General features: G+C 32.3%; 1 protein-coding gene and 1 long non-coding RNA gene across 2 annotated transcripts; one reads left to right on the plus strand and one right to left on the minus strand.

Moving 5' to 3' along the window:
* Positions 1-290: 290 nt before the first annotated feature.
* Positions 291-25,277, minus strand: LOC133176828 (protein zyg-11 homolog B-like). Its single transcript, XM_061311897.1, has 14 exons — positions 25,222-25,277; positions 15,692-16,606; positions 12,610-12,724; positions 12,239-12,379; positions 11,646-11,822; positions 11,061-11,114; positions 9,062-9,172; positions 4,326-4,467; positions 3,438-3,508; positions 3,223-3,285; positions 2,773-2,967; positions 2,596-2,648; positions 2,396-2,493; positions 291-2,205 (listed from the first exon to the last, which is right to left on the minus strand). The coding sequence occupies exons 2-14, from the start codon at positions 16,546-16,548 to the stop codon at positions 2,006-2,008; spliced, it is 2,277 nt and encodes a 758-aa protein (XP_061167881.1). The 5' UTR covers positions 16,549-16,606; positions 25,222-25,277; the 3' UTR covers positions 291-2,005.
* On the plus strand, positions 18,715-20,452 carry LOC133176829 (uncharacterized). The gene is made up of 2 exons (XR_009719558.1): positions 18,715-18,826; positions 20,237-20,452. It is a non-coding gene; the product is annotated as an uncharacterized LOC133176829 (long non-coding RNA).
* Positions 25,278-26,593: the final 1,316 nt, after the last annotated feature.

The following is a 26,593-nucleotide window of genomic DNA, read 5'->3' on the forward strand; positions in this document are numbered from 1 at the left end:
ACGCAAGCTTTTATTGACGTCGTTTATTCAGCTTCTTTCAAACGCACAACCGACGTTTTGAGAATTCTACGGTGAACCGTACGCGCATGATTTGAACGCATGTGATATTTTCGTAATGTTACCCGTTGTCAAGTGTGTTGCTAACGCTGAGGGTAACATTACGGATTGTTAAATGCGTCTAAACCAATCAGATTTTAGTATTTAACATGAAAGTATAATAAATAAATTTAAACCACTAGATATTTCTTCAACAGTTTCTGCTGAAGTTTTACATAAGTATTTCCTATGAAATTCTCTTGATGCCTTACTATTAACATATATGTAAATAAAGCACTGACCATTATATGATTTCGAGATTCAATAATATTGACGTTATTTTATGTGAACAGATTTGTCTCTGCTGGTGCTGACAGAAAAGTATAATGAGAAACATCAGTATGTAAGTCACAAATATTGTTAAATAACTTTCTGCAATCAATGTAAGTTTTAGGTAATACTGAGAAATAATGGGGGAAAAAAACCTGTCACTTAAATTATAAGGGATGGCAACATAAAATTGTTGCAAAACAGTTCATACATGTAACACATACACATATTAAACAATATACTCTATGAAAAGCACATTCCTCAAATTGAAAATGATACTTCTATGTTTTATCACAAAAATCGCAGTGATATTAACTTCAGTGCATTTATGGTCAATAAAATATATTAAATGTACATGTATAATATTACAGAGATTTATTTATTGCTTTTTGATTTTAAAATAGAAGAGTATAAATAAATTTGTTTGAAAAGATTCAAAGCACTTTCATCAATGGAAAAAAAACCATTTAACAATTTCATGGAACGTAACAGCACTACCAAATATACAAACAGTTGTGCAATAAAATAAATGGGTTTGTTTACACAAAAAACCAGTGTAAACTGGCAATTGTTAACATTCATTAACAAATGACAACCAATAACAACAGGGATGAGAGCAACAAGAAAACCAGAAGTCTCTGATGAGACTGTAGCTCTACTGGTCTGTATGAATAACAAAGGAAAAGTAGCACTTGGATTTGAAACTTTGCAACATATGCAACAATAAATAGAATTATGTATCTTAATGTAGTCTACTTGTGTCCCAAGTTATATTGAAATCAAACAAAAACTGTAGGAGGAGTAGCATTTTGAAACTATTTCACAGAATTTCTATTTTAAGTAACCATGGCAACACCAATGAAATCAAAAACCAATATACACTATTATGTATCATAGTGTAGTCTAATTGTGAGATATAATTAGATTGAAATCAGACCAAAACTGTAGCAAGAGTAATGTTTTAAAGGATTTTACAGGAATTTCTATTTTTAGTAACCATGGCAAAACCATTCATCAAAATCAAAAACCATTTCTTCAAATTATGTATCTTAGTGTTGTCTACTTGTGTGCCAAGTTATATTGAAATCAGACTAAAACTGTAGGAGAAGTAGTGTTTTAAAGGAATTTTACAGAAATTTCTATTTTTAGTAACCATGGCAACACTATTATTCATCGAAATCAAAATCTGATGCACTACATTATGTATCTTAGTGTAGTCTACTTGTGTGCCAAGTTATACTGAAATAAGACCAAAGCTGTAGGAGGAGTAGCGTTTTGAAAAATTGTTTACAGACAGACGGATGGAAGACGGACACCTTACTATGGCATAAGCTCTTCTGGTCTCTGACCAGTAGAGCTAAAAAAAAAGTGGAAAATCTTACCAGTCAGAGCAAAGGAGAAACTGAGTAAACTAATAAACACTGTCAAAATTCAAAATGGGTCTTGAAACTTGTTTTTGTAAATAACAGACTGGAAAAGGTGTAGAAGATGGCCTTAATTTGTTTTTTTATCAAACAAATTTCCTTTGCATGTATTATTACAAAAGAGAAATGCCCCAACATCTCTTTGGAAAATCAAAGATATAGCTTTAGCACCACAATCCTTAAAAAAAGGCAAACCAAACAAACTCCTTCAATGTTCAATTTTCTGCTGCAGGACAGGGTACTGGGTCAGACATTTGATCATCGCGTGGAACTTTCTGAACAGATGGACTTTTTCCAAATGCTAAGATTTTCTGTGCTATACTGGACACATTGTGGTCAGTTTCTGGATTGTTAATAAGTTCCATGAGTATCTCTGAACCTCCCTCTTTTTCTAGCATGGGACAATACCTGCTGCCTGTGAACAAATTAAATGAGTGTATATTTTTCCCTCTTACTCACTTCTATCAACTTTCTCTTTCTCCTTAACATATACATACATTTTGGGGATACATGTATCTTACAAAAGCATTTGGTACATACATTGTAGTCTAACACTGAGATATTTCAATACATGTAACCAAGCTTTGCTATTTAAAATGACTTACTGTTTTTAGTACAGACATGTTGAATTGCCCAGACAGCCCACAACTGCACAGCTGGGCAGTCATAACACCTCAGTAAAGGAATGAATGGATTAAAAGACCTGCAAAAACACAACAGCATAAAAAATTAATAGAGTTACTTGTTTAATGTAAGTAAAGATACAGTTTTTGCATGCCTGAAAATCAGATACATGCATAAATACCTGTAGGCCACCATTTCACCATCAGGCTGTTCCCACTCTAAGACTACCTCCCTCTGCAGACAGAAATTTAATATAAATATTTGTACTGCATACCATATTAAATATATATAAAGTCTAAAAATCAATATGCTATGTTCAGATCCAAAATTTAAAGTCTAAATCATTATGGTAACTTGCCAATTCTTTGAGAATCTCCTCTTTGGTGGATACTACCAGCCATTTTTGAATGCTTTCGCTTGCCAGGTGTGATATGATTCCAGCAGCAAAGTAACTGACATCAATCTGTGATGCCCTCAGTAACTGTTTACTCAGCATCAGAAAGTCATCCCTCATCAAGTAGTCCCTTAACTTAGGCACTTCTGCTATGTTGTTCTACAAAAATCTCATTTGTCAAATACATTTTATACCTGTTACCATTGTGTACTAATCTGAAAATATTTATTATTATGCAAGATTTTAAATTTGGGCTTCCTTTAGAATCACATAAATCTGAAATGAAATTATTTGTGGATTTTTTTTTGCGTGGGGTGGAGGGGGGGGGGGTATATATCAGTAATTGTTTCTTCGCCTGGGTGTGTTATCACTTAATTTAACTTACAGTAATTTTCTCCATAAATCACAACTTACAAGGAGTCCCAGTATCTTGGTTTCCACTTGTGTTCTCACATCTTCCTCCATTGTGGACACAGTCTACAAGATATATAGGCAAATACTACTTCATTGTTCATATACGATGTTTGTCACATAAAAGGCCAGCCTTATCTCTTATGTTACCAAGTTTAGAGAATACATGTATGTTGTTTCAGAGAGATTTAGTAGACCATTATGTCACTTATTTTTACCTGTAGTATTGTCATGAATAAATCTAGACCACCTTCATGTAGAAACACATGGCAAGTTGCTGGGGACTCATCTATAAAAATAACATTTGTAAAGAATTATCAGTCTCAAGTTTTCTTCTTTGTAAAACAGCAGATTTTAATATTACAACCATCTTGCACATGTATTGATGTTCAGTCATAACAAGAGGCAAATTGGCTTTTCAATACGTAAAAAATAGATAGACAAGGTGACTCCTATATACAACCTCCCCCTAACTTTGTTTGCATGGGGTTATAAAAGCATGATTTTTGATTTACAAAACTGTAGTAGCCTAATAGTTCTTTAGAAATATTCTATAGGATTAGGACTGAGTATTCCTAGGGGGTAGGTTTGAACAATCTTTAATATGCACTATGGAAGCTTTTACATAAAATTTTATTAACCTAATGCATTATTGTACAAGAAAACTTTTATTTTTTTAAAGTAATATCATAAATTTTTCTTCTTCTTCTCATGGCAATGTCATGATCCCATTATTCTTTAACCTACAAATGCTTGCGAGTAATTTTCATGGAAAAATTTGGAGAAAAGGTTAGAATTTTATTGATGATAAACAAACAGAAGACAAGAATAAAACATAGAAATTCCATGTACCGATATTTAAATCTATAAGAGACAGGTTTGTACTTCTGCTTGGGATTCAACCTGGGGCATTAAGTTAAAAACTCCACTGATTGAGCTAAAGGGTACGTTAAACCACTAACCCAATCTCTAGAAAGCCATCTATCTCACACTTTCATAGAAATTCTTTTGTATACTGGAGTATAACAAAATTACACCTTAATTTTGGCTATAGTTTAAACAGGTTCTAAATAAACTGTACAGATTTAATTAATTCAAATCTTTACCAGTCAAATTCCAGAGGGCACTGAGTGTAAATTTCAGTGTAATGTCTATAGCATTAGACTCTACTTTAGACTTCACAAGTTGTAACATTTTCCTCATATACCGAGGCTTTGCCCCAAGTTGAGATGTCTGATCTGTTGATATCTGAAATATCAATAAATACATCTATAAATCATCTCCCGGTGATTATTATCCCCTAGGTTCAATCATCTGAGAACATAAACAAAACAATTTTTAAATATCACTTTGTACATAAATGAATCAGTCATGATTTGTGTAGGTGGATGCACGATCAGATATTTGAAAACTTCAACAGATTAACTCATTTATTATGGAAAGAGTCTTTTTGTTGTTAAATGCAAAAATGAAAAGCATAAAAACAAAACTAAATTAAAATATACCGGTAAATAAATTAAGAATCAAAAGAAAACATATACTGGTATTTTACATTACTCTTTTAGTTCCATGGGTAAATTAAGAATACAATGCAAAATTTAAATGGTTTTGAAAGAAAATGTGTATTTTACTTCAATATTTTGTTTTAAAGTCATCGAGCGCAGGTCTGTTCCAACTCCATCTTTTGATATAATGTGTAGAATGATAATACATGTACCAATGAAATGCAATGCATGTATGTGAATATTGTACTGGAACAGGTTTGTGCTCTGTAAATTCTCTAGCCAAATTTGAACAAAGTTTGTCCTCTTTCTTCCGAATAGTTTGTGACATCACAAGAAAAGTTGTCATATAATCTTCCTACAAACTATAATATTTTTTTTAATTCAGAATTTTCCTACAATAAATACATTTTAAGAGATTTTCAAAATTAATCTAATACTTTTATGGGGGCAAAAATGAGTCTATAGTTCCTTATATTAATACCATTTTAGTTCACACTCGTGCATAGAAGTTCACATTACTGTGATGTCACAATAAAGCTACTGAGATGGTAATGAAAATACATGTATAACAATATATGACAGTAATAAATTCAAATAGTGAGTGCATTTTTGTTGCTTTTAAACACATAAACTGTAAATACGAGGGCTGTTCGGAAAGTTCATGGACTAGCGCCATAAAATTAAAACCGCTTAAGATACATCAGTGAATTCTTTAATGTTTAATTATCATCATCTTAACTGTTTATATAATAAACTATACATTGTTAGTTTTATTTTTTAATAAATTGTTGATGTTTTTTAAAGCAATGGTATGTCCAAGCGGCGCAACCTCGAAGATAACATTTTTTCTACCAAAGAGTAACTGAGAAAAAAACTCATTTTTTGATATGAGCATTTGTCATTCAAAAACCCCGTTAATTCACTCATGTGGTATGACACAACTGTACTGTAAAATTTGCAATTTTTACCCCATTCTGTAAATTCTATGAAATTTTATCGTAAAATTTATATGAAATGTCCATACAATTATGGGGTTGTAATGACGTCAGAAAGGGGGTGGGTTTCTTTTTCCAACATTCTTTGAAGTTTCGCCCTCAGGAAAAACTGGCATAGACCTAGGAAATATTTAAATAGGCTACTGAAAAATAAAATGCATTCAGAATACTTGTTTTTAAACGCCGAAAAAGATTAGAGAGACAACAGATGTAAAAGTTAATGTCGATTTATTGTAAGGGTGTTCAAAGTTTGTCACGTCGAAAAGTGACGTTGATCATGTGTGATAGATGTTGAACTCCGACAAGCAAATATGCTGTTATAATCAAGTGAGGATCTTTAAGATCTATTTACAATACTATATGCATTGAAACCAGCTGTTTATGACATTGTAAGATCATATAAACAAGACGGCTTTAAATCTTTACTTAACTCCACGGAAACTCATCAAGATAAGTGTATGAGGTAGAGAATGCGGACATTGAAAAACAATGACGTCATGAAACTATACGGCGACAGCGCCGGGTGATCATATAATGTCTCTTTTATTTTATGATAATTTGGTAAATATTCAAGGTATCAAGCTAAAATTTTCAACATTTCTTTAACTTTTGTTGTTTTATGTTCATTAAAAATTTTGTAAGCATAGACTACATAATATTTATTTTATCGCATCAGTCCACGAACTTTTCGAACAACCCTCGTATAAGGAAAGTTTTTTTTAATTATTTAGGCCAAAGTTTTTTTTACACTTGGTTTACGATTCCGCCGACCCTAATTTTCACAAATCATGAAAATAAAAATAATGTCTTTTTCCGACATATTTTTCCGGATTTTTCTCAGCTGAACTGGTGGGTTTTAAATTTTAGAATGCATCTTAGTCAAATAAGCGCTTACAAATATATGAGACCTTTACAAACATTTAGGTGACCGTAAATAAACACATGTGCTAACCAAAAATGGCGGCTCTGTCATGTAACAAGGTAATTCCTCACTGAAAGCAATGACACACACTTAAAGAACTTTTTCTGCATGGAAAAGTGAATAAAATCTTGGATAAATGATCCCTTTCTCCAATTGCAATGTCTCAATTGGCTAAATTCATACCGTAATATTGGAGAGTGTATGCCCAACCCTGATCGACCTAGCAGACACGGATACACCTATAGATAATAAGGATTTATCAGTGCCTTCTCAGGGGCCGAAGTTCGGCCCATTCCCAATTGAAAATGAGTTCAGTTTTTCCCAATTTGGCAGTATTTTTTCTCAATTGGTGAACAATGCTTTTATTTTTAATTATCTTGGGAAAACACTAAGTAAAATTGTCAGATTGTCTGTAATTTTAACTCATTTAGCAAAGCTACAGTCATAACACATGTTTAAAAACACTGTAAAAACATCGCCAACTTTTAATCCGAATTTCCTCTGTTTTTCTAAAAATGATGATATTGTGTAATTATACAGATTTATTAAGTTATTTCCACCTACTCATTTGATCTGCAAGTTAATGGTAAGGACTTTAGGCATTATTTCAGTTATAGAAAAATATATTTTCAATGCATTAATACATATTAAAAGAGGACTTTTAGAAAATGCGTTCTTAGTATAATTTTTTGCAGGAGGTTTATAATCTCCAGAAACAGATACTATAATGATCTAAATTGAAATCTCATACACACATGTACATGTACTACCCAAGTTGTATAAATGCTTTATACTCATTGAAGTCCATTTTACTTTTATTAGTCTATTATTCATAATTGATTTTGTACGAATAAGATGGATCATATTTAATTGTCATTTGGTTGCCCAAATTAGAGTTCGTGCTGAAATGTTAAATGAATTACCCCTGAGTACATGATTTAAGCAACATTTTAAAAAAAATTTGCAATTTCATCAAACAGCCGATAATTTTTTCCCAATTCCCCAAAAATGGTGTTTCCCAAAATAGGCTGATAAATCCATGGATAATAGTTAGGCCAGTTTAGTGTTGAGAGATACATCTTAATAGTTGAAGCAACGTTGACTGGTATTTCACTGGAGAAATTCAAATGTGTATAAAACATTTGTTAGTTTATAGAAGTAAATTCAATATACAAATCTTTGCAAATTTCATACTCAATTGAGATTAAAGTCCTTTGAATTACTAATAAATAATGAGCATTGCCTACTGTACAGGTACATAACAAACATTTAAAGAAGGACTTGATTGAGAAATTATTAGGCTTTTTTGCTGCAGGTTGAACATTAAATTTGATAGCTGCATGATCAAATTATTATAACCTTTATTTCAACGTCAATTACTTTTAATATTGTTAAACACTTCAATTGTATTTTTCTTCAATCTAAATTTAACTTGAATCTGGATCCTTATTTTTAGTTTGTGGGGATACCAAGGTTTATAACACATCACATATCACTGAAGAGCACAAAATGTTGAACATCATGAACCAAGCACTGATTGACAAACAAAAATCAGAACTATATGTAAATGAAAATGACATTCAGTCTAAAGTTAGAAATGAATTAAAATTAAATAAAAAGAGTTATGTGATCTAGACAATAAAACTTAAAAGTACTATTGACGTGTATTATTTATATTAAAATAAACATTTCTGTTATTTTATAATGAAATTGTTGGATCCAAAATTATTTTTATTTTTATTTTTCGACCACCCAATGCATTTTTTTGAGACAGAAAATCGTAAACCAAAAAAAATAAAAACTTTGGCCTTAATGTTCTTAGTGAGAAAACCACACAGATTTGTCATGTAAGCATATCACTCATAAAACTAGAAAAAATTCCCTACAGAAAACACAACCATCATATTTACCAATTTGTCAAACATCAATAAATGAATTAATAATTCTTTAATAAACAATTTACATGTAATTTGAGGAAAAAATATCTTCCCACTTGCAAATACTTTATACACGATTGAATATTCAATACAGAGCCAATGAAGTCTTTATCATATCAAGGTGATAATAATAATAATAATATTGTGTAAAACACACCCATAATATTTATCAATTAATAGTTACAAATAAAAATACTACATAGACATACTTTTTCTGCATGGGATTAATTTATGCTATGTACATGGTTACAGATCTTCCATGGAAATTTGTCTCAACTTATTTAAATTTCATTTGTGATTTACAATAGCAGTCCAAGAAATCTGTGTAATTTTTATCAGCATATTGAACAGAAATTGTGATTCTAAAGAATTATGGGAAAAATATATTTTAATAAATAATCATTTTACATGCATTGTTTATAAGTTCCCATCCCCTGTACAAATACATGTGTAAATAGCACACAGACATGAAATAAATCGAACCTTAGCAGCCAATATGGAGCAGATTGCCACTGACATCCTATTCATTGAGGGGTCATGAAATTGACAAAGACATTCCATCACAAGCTTGGCACAGCGGAATCTGTCAAATGTCTGAAAGATAAGAAAATAAGTGTTTAAAAAATTTAACATTTTCCTGTGTAGAACCACCAAAAGAACTAGAGAGCTGATTAAATGAAATGTTATGAATGAACAGTTACTACTAAACTTCTCTTTTTTCTCTTTTTTTTTTTACATAAGCCTGTGAAAATTTTAAACATTTGATATAACTGAGTTAATAAAGTGCCCCGCCACAGCATGATACGCCCGTCAAATATTGTTCAATTCTCATAAACAGTTTAGAGTGCAAGAAAATCATGTCAACCTTGATTCAAAGATTTCCATGATTTTTCCATTCCTTATAATATTTGCTGCTTATACATCTCTTGAAGTGTAGACATTAATTATAACAAATATTACATCATAGATTTCTCAGCTGGTTGTGTCAGAGCTTGACAAATGCCCATCTGCAAACCCCCCAACCCCCATCCTCATCTTTCATATTTGTTTGATATTTTCAAAAAATTAAATAAAAATATCATACTAAACAGTATCAAATTAGTCTTAACAATTTAATCTATACCAAATTAATTTTGAAACTAAAAGGCTGGCCATCAAATGACATATGCTATAAACTGACTAGTAGATCTGTCTAATTCCCAAAGGATGCAGATAAGAACCGCTTGATCAGAGATGCTCTCACAGAAATGATTGAAACAGCTAGCCTTCCTACATTGAACTCATTAATTAATCTTTAACTGGATGCATGTCCACTCATTACTCCCAAGGGATGAATGGATCTGCACTATCTGCTTTGTAGTCTGTATTGCAGTAAAAATGCATATTTATGTCATTCTGTTGAAAACAGAGATTTTTTTAATTTGTTACAAAGATTTATAAGAAACAAAAACTTGTGTAATCTTGATGCAACATTTTTAATAGGGTTACAGCATGACTCTTAGATTTGTAGGGACTATATCTACCACATTTTTTAAAAAAAATACTTGATTTTTTTTTTTTTGAATTTTAATGTCAAAACTGGTTTTAAGCTGCAGTGCATATGAACAAATGGACATGCTGATCCCCCCCCCCCCCCCCCCCCCCCCCCCCCCGCTATAATTAGTTTAAATTATATTATACAATATCAAATTAGTTTATTTTACAATATCATACAACATCAAATTAGTTTTAATTACTTTTCACCAAATTCATTTTAAAAGTTATGCTAGCCAACAAAATCTATTTGATTCCTTTGCCCAATTCCCAAGAGATATAGATAACACCTACTTGATCAAGATGCTCTACCAGTTAGCTCCTCACACTAAAACTCATTAATTTCTCTCTAATTTGACATGCTGTTTTCTGTTATCAAAATTCTCCTTGACCAGTGCTTAATAATTACACCCATGGGAGAGGTGGAATTTCTCTTATAACATTACATTTGTTATAGATTGCTGTAAAGTATATAATGAAAAAAATAAATATTTTCTTGATTTAACACTTTTTAATAAGGATACTGCAACACTCTTACATTTTTTGGGATTGTGTAATTCAATAGTATAGAGACACAGTTTTTTTTTTAAATTTCACTTAAATTAAAGGTCACAGTGACCTTGAAATAGGTCGCGACACACCTTCTACTTAAGATGCATAATTGGCCAAGTTTGATGATTCTAAGTCTAATAGTTTTCTAGTTATGAGCCGGACAGGATTTTTCCATATTTGGCCATAGCATCTTAATTAAAGGTCAGAGTGACCTACTTTTAATGTGCGACACACTTTCTACCCAAGATGTATCAACTGACAAAGTTTGATAATTCTAGGCCTAATAGTATTAAAGTTATGAGCCGGACACGAAAAAGCTAACAGACGGACGGACATGAACGCCATAACATAATATGTCCCGTCTTAAGACGGACGTATAAAAACAAAGATTACTTACCACATCATTTAAAATCCTATCACTACATAACGTCAACAGAGCATTTTTCTGTAGCTGAAAACATGATAACAAAATTCAATAGGAGAAATATCATTATAGTACATTATAAAGATGTACATACTTTTACAGCTTAAGAATTTTACAAACTAGGGCTGTCATGATTTCAAATTTCAGTTCATTAAATTTTTGGTTTGGTTTCGGGTGCTTCGGTTTGGTTCATTCCATCTATTTTAAACTTTAATTTCATGAATTAAACTTTAAAAATCTGTATTTGTTGCATTTAATTCAGCTTTAAAAACAAGTTTTAATCATTCTAGCATCTTGACATCAGTGTTGAGGACCAATAGACCAACATGACCAATCTTGCTCCTTTAGATAATTATCCCATCCCTTAGTGACGAGTTTTTGGATGAAGTAGATTTCAGTTGTGATGTTTTTTTTATCACTGTCACCATCCTTATTCGTTTGATTTCAATGCCATTTTTGTAACAGATTCTAAACGCAAGTGCCCACAGTGGTTTTCGGTTAATTTGGGGAACCTTGACAGCTCTTATATAAAATAAAAGCTTTGATTTAATTGCCTACCTGTTGATGATTGGGGAAGTTCTCCATGGCTAACAGTGTCAGATTGACTATTTGTGTGAGGCAGGCTGGATGGACTTTGGCCCCCACCTCACCTTTAGACAGGTTGTACAGACAGGCAGTGGCCGCCATCTGTACCCCCAGCTGTTTAGGGTGGCTCTTCATGGCTGGCAGTACCAACTATGATATAAATAGAAATAATGAAACAACAATAGTAAAGGTATCTGAACAAATAAACATATACTGTGATTTCATCATTTTTTCATTGAACACAAATTTTTGTTGTATTTTTGGTTAGCCAGACCAGCATATTAGATGATCATTGAGTACATAATTTAATATTGACAGAATAGGATGAGGTAGCTGTTCAGAATTTATATATCACAGAAATTGTATTTTGGACAAAACCCTCAAATATAACATGTATAGCAGTCACAAAAATATTAATGAAACCACAGTTTGCAGTGCATCAAAGGTCTGTACATGGTATTTTTTAGTACCCTCAGAATTATTTTCCTTTCCATGAAAGGCAACATATGACATGCATATATTACATCTTATGCAATATTCTTATAAAATGTGATAAAGAAATTAACCTTAATAATATCCTCTCTGGGTTTCAGCATGACCTGTGTCAGACGAAACAAAGTGTACAGTGACTTCTGAACATACACACAGCGACTAACATAACGTCTCAATGCCTCCATGATCTGTCTCTCATCTGCCTCTCCAGTTACCTGTTTGTCAAATTGTGAAAATTGTACCATAAAAATCCATGCATATTGTACATTTGTGAAATTGTTACATTAGAAGTTTAAATCTAAAGTTTAATCTTATCTATAACTATCTAAATAGTTATAGATAAGTTTAAACTTTAGATTTAAACTTCTAATGTAACAAAATCAATGCACATATGTGTATTTGATTTCTAGTTTTTTTCAGAACACAATACTAAATAGTCTCTTACTGTTATAGTCCCCTTGAAGTCTGGACTCTGGTCATTGGTGAACATTGAATATTCACAGTACTCTGTCAAAGCAAGCCCTAGGAAGTTCAGCTTACTGTGGCAATTTACATATTCCCTAAAAGTGAAGGTCACTTTAAGTATTATGTAAAATACTGGTCTAACATATTTGTTTATGTTACATTTGAATCTCTCTGCAAGATGCATTGTATGAAAATAAAAAGAAAAAGAAAAAAAGATCTGTTTGTGAAACACTGATGCCCCCGTATGGCAGCTTATGGCACAAGTTAAAAGTTACTCAAACTCCAAGGTCAAAAGATGAAAAATGTTGTTACCCAAAGAAAGGACTTGTGTCAATGGATATAAGACCGTGGAACACTGACTGGCAAAATTGGAAATATGCAGCTTACGACATTTCCACCTGATACAGTCAAAATGCTTAATGATAGACAAAGAAATGGGCGGGTACAATTTGGCACGGATGTCCGAGAAAACATTGGATTGAAATTCTAATTTGAAAATCATTTTCAATCCACCTCAGCTACGCTAGAATCACGATGTAACTGATTGACCCAAAAGACAAATAATTTCAATTTTGGAATAGTTTGAAATATATATAAATCAAAATTTCTGTTCAGTGTTTTAAAAGAAATTTGAAGGGGCAAATATTTGATTTCTGTTAGGTATGTGCATGCATGTGGTGGTGGTGGGGGGGGGGGGGGGGGAGGGAGGCTGAACAATCTTGAAAATAAAAAAAGAAAGGTTTTTTTTTTAAAGTTTGGACAACCCCTCCATGTTTTTGATTGTCAAACATTTTTCAGTGAAGACAAAACTAAAGAAAATAGTTCTTTTCATCCTAGAAGTAAATATATTTTGTCATGATCTGACTTGACAATTTTTGACACCCCCCCCCCCCTCCAATCAAATAGCCGAAAATAATCTCTGTCTTCTATGACTTTTACGTGTCCTTAAAATTATAGGCTAAAAACTCATATAAATATAAATTTCAAACGACATGTACTTGGGAATTGAAATTATTTGTCTTTTGAATCATACATTCACACTTTGCGTTTGGAAACAGCTCAGGTGGATTGAAAATGAATTTCAATCTAGAGATTCAATCCAATGTTTTCTCGGACGTCTGTGTCGAATTATACCCGCCCATTTCATTGTCTATCATTAAATGTTTTGACTGTAACAGATGGAAATGACGTAAGCTGCATATTTCCAATTTTGCCAGTTAATGTTCCGCAGTCTTACCTGTTAAATATGAAAGCCCAAGCACCAACCATTCAAAAGTTATGGTCAAGGTTAATGTTTTCTAAAGGTGGGTCAAACTCCAAGGTCAAGGTCAAAGGGTAAAAATTAATGGTATGTAGGTAAAGAAGTTGTCATAAGAAATACACATGCAAAATATAAAAGCACTAGCACTATTCAAAAGTTATGGCAAAGGTTAAAGTTTTTTCAAAAGTATGCCAAACTCCAAGGCCAAGGTGAAAAGGTCAAAATTGTTGGTATCCAAAGGAAGGTCTTGTCACAAGGAATCTACCGGTACCTGTGAAATTTGAAAGCCCTAGTACTAACTGTTCAAAAGTTATGGTCAAGGTTAAAGATTTTTTTAAAAGTGGGTAAAACTCTAAGATCAAGGTCAAAATGTCAAAATATTTACACCCATGTAAAGGTCTTGTCAAGATGAATACACATTTGAAATATGAAAGACCTTGCACCAACTGTTCAAATGTTATGGCCAAGGTTAGAGTTGGGTAAATTTTTGCAAAAATGGGTCAAACTCCATGGTCAAGGTCAAGAGGTCAAATATGTTGCTACCAAAAAGAAGGTCTTGTCACAAGGAATACACATTTAAAATATGAAAGCCATAGCTCTGACCAATCAAAAGTTATGGGCAAGGTTTAAGTTTTTGCTGACAGACAGATGGATGGACAGGACAAAAACTATATACCCCCAAATCTTTGATTACGGGGGCATAAAAAAAAAGAAAAAGCGGCCCACAGACCATGGCATTCACAATAGTAACCTTATCCCTGCTGTTCTTAAGATTTTTAAAACATTTTTTTACCCTTTTCTTCACATGAAGTGGCACCAATCAAACTCTAAGGGATCTCTATATATCTACATACCATAAGGATGCATCAATATGACTAACATAACTTTTGATTGTTGATATGGAGAAGGAAATGTTTTCCTGTATACATGCTTGATGTAAAATATGGAGTCTATAATTTGAAAAGAAAGAAAAAAAAAGAATCGACACAATTTGAGAATGTTTGCAAATAAATATTCTTTTGTGTCCTTGAGAAGATTTTTAAAGATTTTTTGCTATAGATATTCGTATAAAATGTTTTCCCCTTTTCTGGCCCCACCTAAGGCCCCTAGGCATTGGTTCAAAACAATCTGAATCTGCATTATCAGAGGATGCTTGCATATTAGTGTCACTAATTATGGTCCTGCTGTTCTTGAGAAGATTTTTAAAGATTTTTTCCTATATATTCCCATGTATAAAACTCTGATCCCCTTCTGTTGCCCCACCCTACCCCCTATATACTTAGTATTCTCGTATAAATTGTGGTCACCAGGGGCCATGATTTTGACAATTTAGAATCTACACTTTGTAAGAAGATAACATATATAAAATTTCATCTTTTCTGTCCCAGTGGTATTTAGAATCTACACTTTGTCAGGACTCAAGAAGCTTTCATATTATAAGTTTATTATTTTCTTACCCAGTGATTCTTGAGAAGAAGAAGAATTTTTAATAACTTAATACTATGTTTGCCCTTTCTTGATTATCTCCCCATTGAAAGGGGGGCTTGGTCCTTCATTCGAAGAACACTGAATCCCCTTTATCCAAGTATGCTTTGTGCCAACTTTGGTAAAAATTGGCCCTATGCTTCTTGCAAAGAAGTTGAAAAAGTGTAAAGTTTATATGGATGGACAGACAGCTACATGTAAATAGGTGGACAGATGCTTGACAATGGGTGATCAGAAAAGTTCATTTGAGCTTTTACCTCAGGTGAGCTAAAAATGTCAATTTTAATAAATAAAAAAAGAATAAATGTAAAAATACCTGAGAACATCTTCATTGGCACCATCTTTGCCTGAAATATCCAAGGAAGTTAGATTTGGAAGGCATCGAGGTCGTAGAAGGAGGTTGATGATGGCAAATTTGCCGGAATTGACATTGACAAAAGGTTGCATTGATGAATCCTCTGAAACATCCAAATGTACCAATTTAGTCAATTCACACAAGACTGGAACTACGTCGTCCTGGTTGGAGGCCACTAGATTGTACATTGATAGAGATTTGAGGCGGTCCTTGCACTTCTTCAGAGGTGATATATCTAGTATTTGAGTACTGGAGATGTCCAGATTCACCAGACAAGGAAGATCCTCCACAATGATTTCCAGACCATGTTTATTGAACTCTGTGTTGCTGACATTCAAACTCTGAAGATTATGAAGTTTTGATAGAGACACCACAACACAGAATTTTGTACTGTTTACAAATGTACTGTTATTAACATTTAAAGATCTCAGATTGGACAGAGTCCATTCTCCGAGGCATCCTATCACGTCGTTCACTGTGGCAGTACGCAGTCCAATGATTTCCAGTTCTGAAATTTTATGCATTTTTAAAATCCTCAATCCTTTTGCTGAAAGCTGTGCATCTCTTATGGATACCCTTTTCAAGTTTGTTACATTGGGATCAAAAAGACTGAGTGTCTCATCCGTGAGTTTTCCCTTTTCGCAAAGTGTCTGCAAGAGTTGCTCAGAAAGCTCTCCATGGAAGAAGATATCTGGATCTTTGAAGGAAAGCTTTTTGATTGTTTGATTTTCTGTGGCTGACGCATAGCACAGATCCTGCAAGTGGTCACTGATGAAGTCGATGCAGCAATCCTGCAGGCTGACAGGCATATCATACATTTTGGCTGGCTTTATGTACAGATTCCTGAATGACCCATTCGCTGTTGCCTTGTAGAAGCTAGGAAAATGAAACATTTCAATCAATCTTTAAGTTTTTACTATAAATCTTCTTGTTAAAAACACAAAACGTATTTGTATTGAAGTTGAAAACGTGAAGAAATTAAAACATTCTTCTCTAGTAAAAATCTATTTAGTCTTATTCATTAGCACTTCAAATTATGTAAGCCTAGACACCAATAAATACCACTGGTGTGCCCTAGAACAGGTGAGAATTACCATAGTAACAACTTCCCTTGATAAATGCCTTGATGTAGTTTAGTTCATAATACATTACTAATCGACAGTCCTCTAGACAAATACTAGTAGCTTATCCTTTGAACCTTCAAGCTAATCTGAACCCCGGGCTCTTAACTCTCATATTCTTGATTGTCATAAAATGTGCTTTTTAATGAAAAACAGTAATGGTAAGAAAAGTGTGGAAAAAATACAGTTGAACTTTGGTATCTTGAAAACTAATATCTCGAATACCATGGATATGTCGAAATGATTTATAAGTCCCAACCGCTTATTTCTTCAGTATTTAACCCTGGATATCTCGAATCCTGGGATATCTTTAAGTATTTTCTTAGTCACATCCAGTTCGAGGTAACCAGGTTTGACTGTACATATCAATAAGTTCTATCCCTACCCTCTTCTCACAACATTTCATAAAAAAATATGACAAAAATCAAATAAGCAAATAGCCATCATGACCTAAGTATTTTGTAACTTAGGAAAATAATATAACAGAATTATACATAAGTAAATACCACACTAGTATCAAAAACATACAACCTGGATACCTTTTCAAAAAAATTAATTTGTTGATCAATTTTTCATAGGAAAATGTATATTAAAATTGATTTTTTTTAATTCCCATTCTCTAAATTCCCATTCTCTAAAAAAAAAAAAAACATTTGAGATTCTGTATTTTCCCTACTGATATAAATAAATATTATTTATAATCAAATAATAATGAAAATTGCTTGGGTAGGTACATGGTCTGCTTAAAGGCAGAGATTTTTTACCGGGTGGTAAATTCCAGGTGAGGGAGGGGCTTATTTTGTACAGGTGTGAATGCTTTGAGGGCTAGCAGTCTGTCTCCAAATCCAGATTTAATACACAGTAGAATACCCAAGGAGTCAAACTTTACCTGTGTTGGGATTTTGAGATGATTTTAAATTAGAAATAAAAAGTTTTAGATAAAGTTTAATCTCAATAATTTTTATTAATTTGTAATTGAATGCTCACCCATTAAAAAAAAATTATTCAAAGTATTTGTTGAGCTTTGAAAAAAAGTTATACCTAATTTTGATATAATTATATTATCATAATGAATATCATAATTATTTCAAATACTAGAGGTGTGTGTATATATAAAAATTCCATAGTAATACAGCTTCCCTATTGTTTATACCATGTGTGGTAAATATCAAAGGACCAAAAGTTAATTTGAAGGTCACGACGAGTGCCGAACAAGGTGTACATGGTATACACAGGGGCTAGTAAGTAAATGTCAATCAAGTTCTAGCACCCAATGATGTACCTTAATATACTTGATTGACAGGGGTACACAGACCAGGTATTTTTGAAGGCGGTGCTTAAAATCTCTGCCTTTAAATCAGATCCTCAATGCTCCTTTTTTAAAGATATGTCACTTACTCATAAGCGACATATCGTTAAAAAAGGAGCATTGAGGATCTGATTCCCCTAAGTGAAATATCGTTAAAAAGGAGCATCGAGGATTTAATTTTAATTAGACTGGGTAGATACACAGTACTTTGTGAATTCAGTGATATTTCTGTCAGCATTTTCTGATACTAATAGCTGCTTGTTTTCAGACCAATGGAAAACCTTAAAGTGCAAAGCAATTATCCATTTTCCCAAACATATACTTGTTAACACTTTTTCATATTTAGGCCACATTGCTATTTTTACTTCCTCTTTGAATTAAACCCTCATTTGCAAGTGTCTCAAGTTGCTCTGGCCAAAATATCATAATTGTTTATTTTTGAATAACAACTTCCTATGTTTCTCTATTTCTAAATATTAATTATAAAACCCCAAGAAGAATTTAAAAAGTTTCCATCCAGTGACCTTAACCTTATTAATTATAAAACCCAAAAAAAATTACAAAAGTTTTCTTCCAGTGACCTTAACCTCATCCAGATGACCTTTAATTATGTTTTCCAATTCTCATTCTAGGCTTTATCAATGCTGTTTTAACTACCAGTAAATGGTACCTAAATTTCCCCTTACCATTTACCAATATTTCTGTTTGACTAGGTGGCAGAGGTAGCCCTAACCCTAGCCTTTAGTCAAACCTTAACACCTTAACTCTACCCCTAACTCTAGTCCTAACCCTAGCATTTTCATCCTTGTTTAATGCTAATCCTAGACTAACACCAATCCTAAAGCTAACCCTAATCTTTATGCAAGACTTTGCCCTAACCTTAACACTTTCAGTATAACTCTAACTCCAGACCCAACTCTAAAATCTAACCCTTACCCTAACTCTTACCCTAGCTTTTGCTTTTACCCTTACACCTTCACGCCATAATAACTAAAGCGTATGGCAAAAACGAGATGACTTCAGATTTTCCATCGTTAACTTTCCTTATTTGTTGAAGAAATGGATATAATTTTTGAAAATTCCTGAGGACATTTTGAAAAATGTCCAAATTCCCCTTTAAGTTATGGAAAATATCCTGATTAAACGTATATGTAACACTTAAAATATATCTATTTGTGCTAATTCTTGAAAAGAACCCCTAGATATGCTCTTAAAATGCAAATTCTTGCAATATTTATTTGAAAATTTCCAGAGGGACATGCCCCCAGACTCCAATGTTATATTAAGAGGTCCAGCACTGATGTCAACACCCCCCCCCCCCCATTATGAGAAAAGGGTAGTCAAACAAAATATCTAGATAAATCCCTGTCATTAAGTCAAAGTAAGCTAATGGTGGATGAATAAGGTGATTCATACATAACTATCAGTCTTTTATTTCTGTTCATGGGGGTTTGGGATATAATTACATGCTGTATACTGAGTCTGAACTCTGTATTTCCTGAAATATCCAACATAAGAAGTGCTTCTCAAATATTGACGTATAAACTAAAAGTATGTCCTGGACTATTTACAGTTTTAAAAACCTTATTCTTCTTAAAAAGTCATTTGAAAGTCATACTCTATTGCATCACTTCTACTGGGATTTCCTCCGATTAGATCCCCCCCCCCCCCATATTAATCTATGGTATGCACTATAATATTTTGTTTTTAACTTTTTATTATATATTAATATTATTATTTATTATTAATTAAGTTTGTTTATTAATTCTAATACTATTGATTGATGCTCTGATTTGTCAATGTTGACAGATCTATAAAGATACATATCCAATGCACAATTAGTCTAAGACTCTTTGTTATGTGAACAAAATCACTATACAACTGTTACAGTTATGTTCCATATTAATTAAGTCTAATAATATTCATAATACACAATAACACAAAAAATTGTGTAAATATTATCAATTTTTGTAAATTGGTCTATAGATAAGTCATGTCTTTAAGAATTCATCTCGATTTGGATCTACATGTACTTAATTACAGATGCAACAAAGTAACTTTTATTTTTCCTTTAAGGATATCCAATCCTCAGCCAGGAAGGATAACTCTTAAAGGATGACTGCACTTAACGCCTGTTTTTGGGTCTTTTTCGGTTGCCTCTGTTGCTTTTATATCTAAACCTTATTTCACATTTGTATGTTTATGAAAGAATCCTGTCAATTTGGAAGTTGGAACCAAGTTTAAATCTTAAAATGATTTTAGACTGTGATACAATAAAATGATTCATGACAATATTTTTTGTCCTTACTGCTTTCCAAATATAGTAAATTTACACTTACCTGCCCTTGATTGAACATTAGATATGCATGAGAGGTGGAGCTAACATTGTAAGAATGGGTCTAAAATTAGACTTGATAAATAACAATGACATGTTTGGAAAAACTTCTGACAAAGGTTTCAGAATGAAATTAACAATATGAGCACGTCAATTTTATTAAAGGTCATAGGAGACAATTACCTGAACATATTGGGTTACATACGGGAATGAGTTCATCTGAGCTGGTAAGATAAGACTGGAATTGTTTTTTTGGATTTTTTACGCAAGATAGCTACAGCACAGTCGATGAAAATTACTCAGTCGTGAAAATTCATTTTGACTAACGTTGCTTATCTCCCTTAGCAAATGATGTCAGTAAGGCCCAGTCGCTGTTCAAAGCTATGCAATGTTTACAAACTGTCATATCATTTTGCAGCTTAATCTTAAAGAATATCATAATCATGGCAAAAACCTTGTATAAATATACGATCTTCAAACAGGCTAGTATTCCTTTTTAAAAATTCTATTGCATATTTGCAAGATGTTTGCATTTTTATCAGTCAAAATGTGATCATTTTCATCGTTTGACACTTCGATCTATTGAGAGAAAGCGATCGGAAGAGAGAAAGAAGGAAGAGGGAGAGTGAGAATGAATTCAGTTTTCATAACCAGGGCAGTAACTGTTGTTTTAATGAAATCATTTATTTACAACGTAGTTTTACTTTCACACAGAGTCCAACACTGTCAGTATGACACTTTTCTTGACAAACGATACGTATCACATGGCTTTAAAAAAAAACAAGAAAAAAAAATTCTTGTGTATTGTTTTATACAATTTAATCAATTCTTATCATTTGACACTGACTTTATATCTTACTCATCTACAGCATCACCGCCAATACCCATGGCCGTAGGAACTGGGGGGGGGGGGGGGGCGTGCCCCCCAATAATTTTTCCGATATATAGAAAACTATAGAAAATATAGCTACTATATGCTTGTGCCCCCTCAATAATAACGTCTGATGACCTTCTTTTTTTTTTTTTTTTTTTTGCTCGTCGGGAAATTTTTGGTTGTGCCCCCTCAACTGTCAATTTGCTTCCTAAGGGCCTGCTACTTACCGAGTATTTCAAAAATCGATATTGTCGAACCAAACCGTGACTGCACAAAGTATCGGCATCGTAACAATCTTGTTTGCTCTGGGCTCAACATTTCTTTATATATAATACGATCATGTCATAAACTCGGGATTCTATTGCTATATCGTTTTTACAGCAGTATGTGTGTTTCGGATCGGGGAATAAGAAACTTCAAAGACGCTGACATTTTCAGTGGTTCGCGCTTATCATGGACTTCAATACCACTGGCCCCCGTATTTATTTTGGGTTCACGTTAGGGATATTTCCCACATACGTGTCATATATCTTTCTTTAACAGAATATTATAGGCTTAATCAAAATTTTTATTCTAAGCAGAAAAGGTCACTTTTAATAAATTGCTCTATTCTATGTTGCATTATGCGATTTTTCTTGGAATAAAAAACGACTTAATAACTTTTTTGAATGACGATGAAATCCTCTTGGTATATCGTATATGTGTATTAAACAGGGAAATATTTTTTTTTGTTTCTAAAGGTTTGATGTAGAGTAAGTAATCGAAGTTGTAGCTAAATTTAAGTGTAATTTTATATAGGATATTCATCAGGATCATCCTCTGATAAAAAGCTCCAGTTTTGAGTTGCTGTGCCTTATTAACGACTCGCTCAAATTGAATTGACTGAACTACGAAATCAGATAACTCACCTGAAAACATAGACACATTTAAATTTTATAAAAATAGCTTAAATTAACCAGATAAAACATGGTAGAAATACATTAGTCTAATGCTCTGTTTACATCAGTGGGCTCTTGTGACGTCATAAATCCACAAATTCAAGAACGATAAGCGGGTAAGAAAAGTAACAAGTGGAAAAGTTTTCACCTTTATTTTTCAGTAGAACAAAGGCCAAAAAATATTACTACTTGTAATTTAACATTCTTACATATATAGCTTGTTTAAAAAGTGAAATCCTTGTGTTAAAAATCGTTTCCTATGACCTTTAAAGCAGATTTTATATCAATGCCAGATGACTTAACGTGTTCGAACACAACGTCCCAGTTAGCACAAAGCATGCTACCTTACAAGTCACGTGACGGACTTTAGTATTCATAAAGTTACCTGAGGTAAGAAATCACGTGGTGAATTATAATATTCAACATGTCACAATCCTTGGTTACAACACAGCGAACGTAAGAAGAAGCAGTTTTTTTCTCTTTTTAACCATGAGCGCATGTTTGTCTATTAATCTCCTTTTGACACATTATTATTTATGCAAATATACAACTACTGTTAAACGTAGAACAATAGACAAACATGCGCTGACTATGTATAAAGTCAGTAAAAAAGTGGGCATCCTCATTATCGAATGGAGATTCAAGAAATTGTGATGACCCCTGCCTTTGAAAAGAGATTCGAACTTCGTAAATACACACTTTCATTAAACATAATTACATAAAGTTGTAGATTGGATGTTGACCATTCTTGCAATGAAAAGAAAAATGCTTGTTTTGAAAGTTTATTTTGTCGCAAATTTCGCATGTACTTAAGTGCAGTCATCCTTTATTATTTTATTTAAAAAGTCTCAAAATGAAGCTTGAAATTGAGATCTTTTCGTGCAACAATTTTCATTTTATGCATCTTAATATGATTCAAGGTTCTTTGAAGTCTTAGAAATGGTTTGTAAAAAGTTGACATTTGTAATTTTCATTTTATGCATCTTAATATGATTCAAGGTTCTTTGAAGTCTTAGAAATGGTTTTGTAAAAAGTTGACATTTGTACCCCATAAAAGAAAAAAAATAATTCATTTTTAGAGAAAATGAATTTCCTTTAGTCTAGCATTAGATATGACTGCTTATTAGCATGGTATGAAATTAGATGTGATATGTGATGTCTAGAAATGATAGCACAGGCTTTTCACACTATGTATTATATGACAATTGAAGTAAAAAGAGGAACTAAAATACTCTATAAACAGAAAAAAGATGCAATTTTCTCCAAATGCCTGGATACCTATATTTTTCTATCCTAAATTATATTTGTTGATCAATTTTCAATTAGAAAATGTAGAGCTGGTGTTTTTATTCCCATTTCTTGAAAATATATTTGAGATTTGATAATTTTTCCTATATAATATGATTAACTATAATGATGAACGTTGAATAAATTCCATGGGTAAATTCACGTTACTTTGTGAAATCAGAGACACTTTTTATGAGCATTTTCAATTACTTAAAAGCTGATTTTCAGAAGCTGAGGATCGGACTACCTTAAGAGTATTGTCTTTACATAAATTTAAGTTCTTTTTTTTTTATTATTATTATTCTTTGCTTGTTTGTGTATATAATAAGCTTTCAAACATTTGCAGCAGTTTTACAGATATTTCTTGAATTTAAAAATTCATCAACCTGGCATCATGTCCTGATATATCAGTTGGTGGCATTTAGAAGGCAAAATAATCACTTAAGCATGTTCTTGGCATGAAAATGGACAAGCAGTAAGAAGGCAATGAGTCAAATGTTTAAAATACAAACACAGAGTAAAAACTTTTAGCATTTTAAGTTAGAAATACACATTCTTAATCATATAATGGCAGACCAGCATAATTAATGCAAATTTTATAGTGTTGGTGAAAATGAAAGTAGCCTGATTCACTGGTTGGTGTTTACTTTCTAATATTTATGTGCTTCTGGCTAGAAACAAATTCTTTGACAATATCAGTTTTTCATAAATTCCTACAAAGTATACGATAGCATAAAGATTATTCAAACATTATTTCCTGTATCTTGCAGGGCTTTAAAGAAGATTAGAATCAGGCGGTACTTTTACAAAAATAGGAGGTACCTTGTGGAAGCAATTTTAATTAAATAAATATGTTTTAAAATTTTTCTTTATCATATATATTTTGGCCAGTACAGTCATGATTTCAGTGGGATAAAAGTACTGGGTACTGGCAGATTTTGAAAGGCCAAAGGTACAGGGTAACTACTGTGTCTTTCAGCAATTTTCTTGAAATGTTAGCTTTGAAAATGCTTAAGAAAATAAGCACTATATAATAATTAATAAAGTCAAGTGATTTTTGATTTTTCTGTTATTGCTTTGATGTTGTTGTTGGTTTTTTTCTCTCATCGAAGTTTAAGAAAGTTGTATACTGAAGCCTGTATACTGAAAATTGTATATGATTGAAATAATTCAATTCCTATAAAAGTGACCAAAAATTAGTAATATTGAGACAGTTTCCAACTGCTTTATTATGATTGATATTCCAGCATATTAAATTGTTCGTAGAAATTGTATAGCTAATTGTTGATTACTTGATTTACTTCTTGATTTGCCATTAATTTTGATAGCTGGTTATGGATACAGAACTTGAGTTGTACATTGTAAAAGTATAATAATTCAGTAGCTTAAACATAAAAAGTTAGCATTTATCCTCTGCTTATAGATAATTATAAACTAAATAAACAACTTTTCAACAAATTTATAAAACTTGGATCAACAGATAAATTGAGTTACGAGTACACAGATGTTCTCAACATTTAGTTGGTTTCATGGCGACTTTTGAGTCCCACCCAAATAAGAAATATCAATTCATGGGAATATATGTTACTTGTAATTAGAGTAAAACTTGATTTGGTAGTAAACTTACCTTCAAAACAAGAAATTCAACAGGTTTTCATAAGAATGAGAATCTTCTATCTAAGATTATCTCAACCGGAAGTATGGAATTGACATTCCTTTGAACAAATCGTTCGAGTTTATTTCGCGGAGGCTAAACAGAATGTCTGGAAAAACAAAATCTGCGAATAACTAGGATTTTGAAAAAAAAAAAAATCCTAAATCAAAAAACAATCAAAGAAAACAAAACAAAGAAAACAAACAAAGACAAACAAAACCAACACAACAAAAAAAAAACCAAAAAACAAACAAACAAACCAAAAAAAAACAAACAAACAAACAAAAAAAAACAAAAAAGAAAAACAAAAAACACAACCAATCTCCCGTCCTCAGACCCACAGGCACTTCACGAATGGTTTGTGTAACATCCCCCCCCCCACCCGCTTCCTTCTGCCGGAGATTTTTTGTTAGACACGTTAACTTAGCAAATATACATGAATTCTTGGTTATTATACCAGTACTTCGATATTTGATATCATTTTCCGTTTTTCTTAATTTCTAGATATTTCACCTTTGCAGTGTATAAAAATACAAAAATCTTGTATACACACAGTGTGTCCCCTTTTCGAGGGAGATTTTCAACGTTTACACAGCATAACCAATGAAATTAATGCAAGAGGCAGCTCAGAGAGACGTTGTTTTACTAGCGCCTTATTACAAAAGCTTAAAAAAAGAGGAAGGATATGTTTCCTTCATTTAATCTATGCATATGCCTATGGGCGTAGGACCCAGAGAGAGGGGACTTAGCTCTCCCCTTCACCCAGACATTTAAATTTTTTTACAAAGTTTCAAATTTAATCAATCAAAATCACACTTTCATTAATTACAACGCCATTTGTTATTCTAATTATAAGAGCACTCCACTTCAGTGCTAGAGGAAGCAGATAGTATCACGTAATAAATAAATATATATATATATATATATATATATATATATATATATATATATATATATATATATATATATATATATATATATATATATATATATATATATATATATATATATATATATATATAAATAATAACATACTGACGGATTCAGAGGGGGCGAGGGGCACGCCCCTCCCCATAAAATTTCCCAAATTAACATGTATATTTAGAGCTACTTATTTATATAAAAAGGGGGGTGTAAAACTATCAAGATATTTTTATAAAATGCAGGCGTTTCTGAGTTTATTTGCAAAATTTATTGATTTATGAGTATAAATTTATTATATTTGATATAATATTTTGGGAGAAATGGTTTAATACCCTAACCGGGGATTTTCACAATGCACACCTGGCTAATTCTGGAGATATTTGACTACTGAAGTAGTCATGCTCCTTGTCTCAGATTTTTT

The sequence above is a fragment of the Saccostrea echinata genome, unplaced genomic scaffold, assembly GCF_033153115.1.
Source record: "Saccostrea echinata isolate AGI-Se365-2 ecotype Australia unplaced genomic scaffold, CSIRO_AGI_Sech_v1 ptg000081l, whole genome shotgun sequence".
In the NCBI taxonomy this organism is placed as follows: Eukaryota; Metazoa; Mollusca; class Bivalvia; order Ostreida; family Ostreidae; genus Saccostrea; species Saccostrea echinata.

Coding starts and splice junctions, on each gene's coding strand:
- LOC133176828 (XM_061311897.1), bottom strand. CDS start 16,548: ATGTATGATATGCCTGTCAGCCTGCAGGATTGCTGCATCGACTTCATC. Junction 11,115..11,645: donor ACTTCCCCAATCATCAACAG/GTAGGCAATTAA, acceptor TCATGTTTTCAG/CTACAGAAAAATGCTCTGTT. Junction 2,494..2,595: donor GGTGAAATGGTGGCCTACAG/GTATTTATGCAT, acceptor GTGTTTTTGCAG/GTCTTTTAATCCATTCATTC.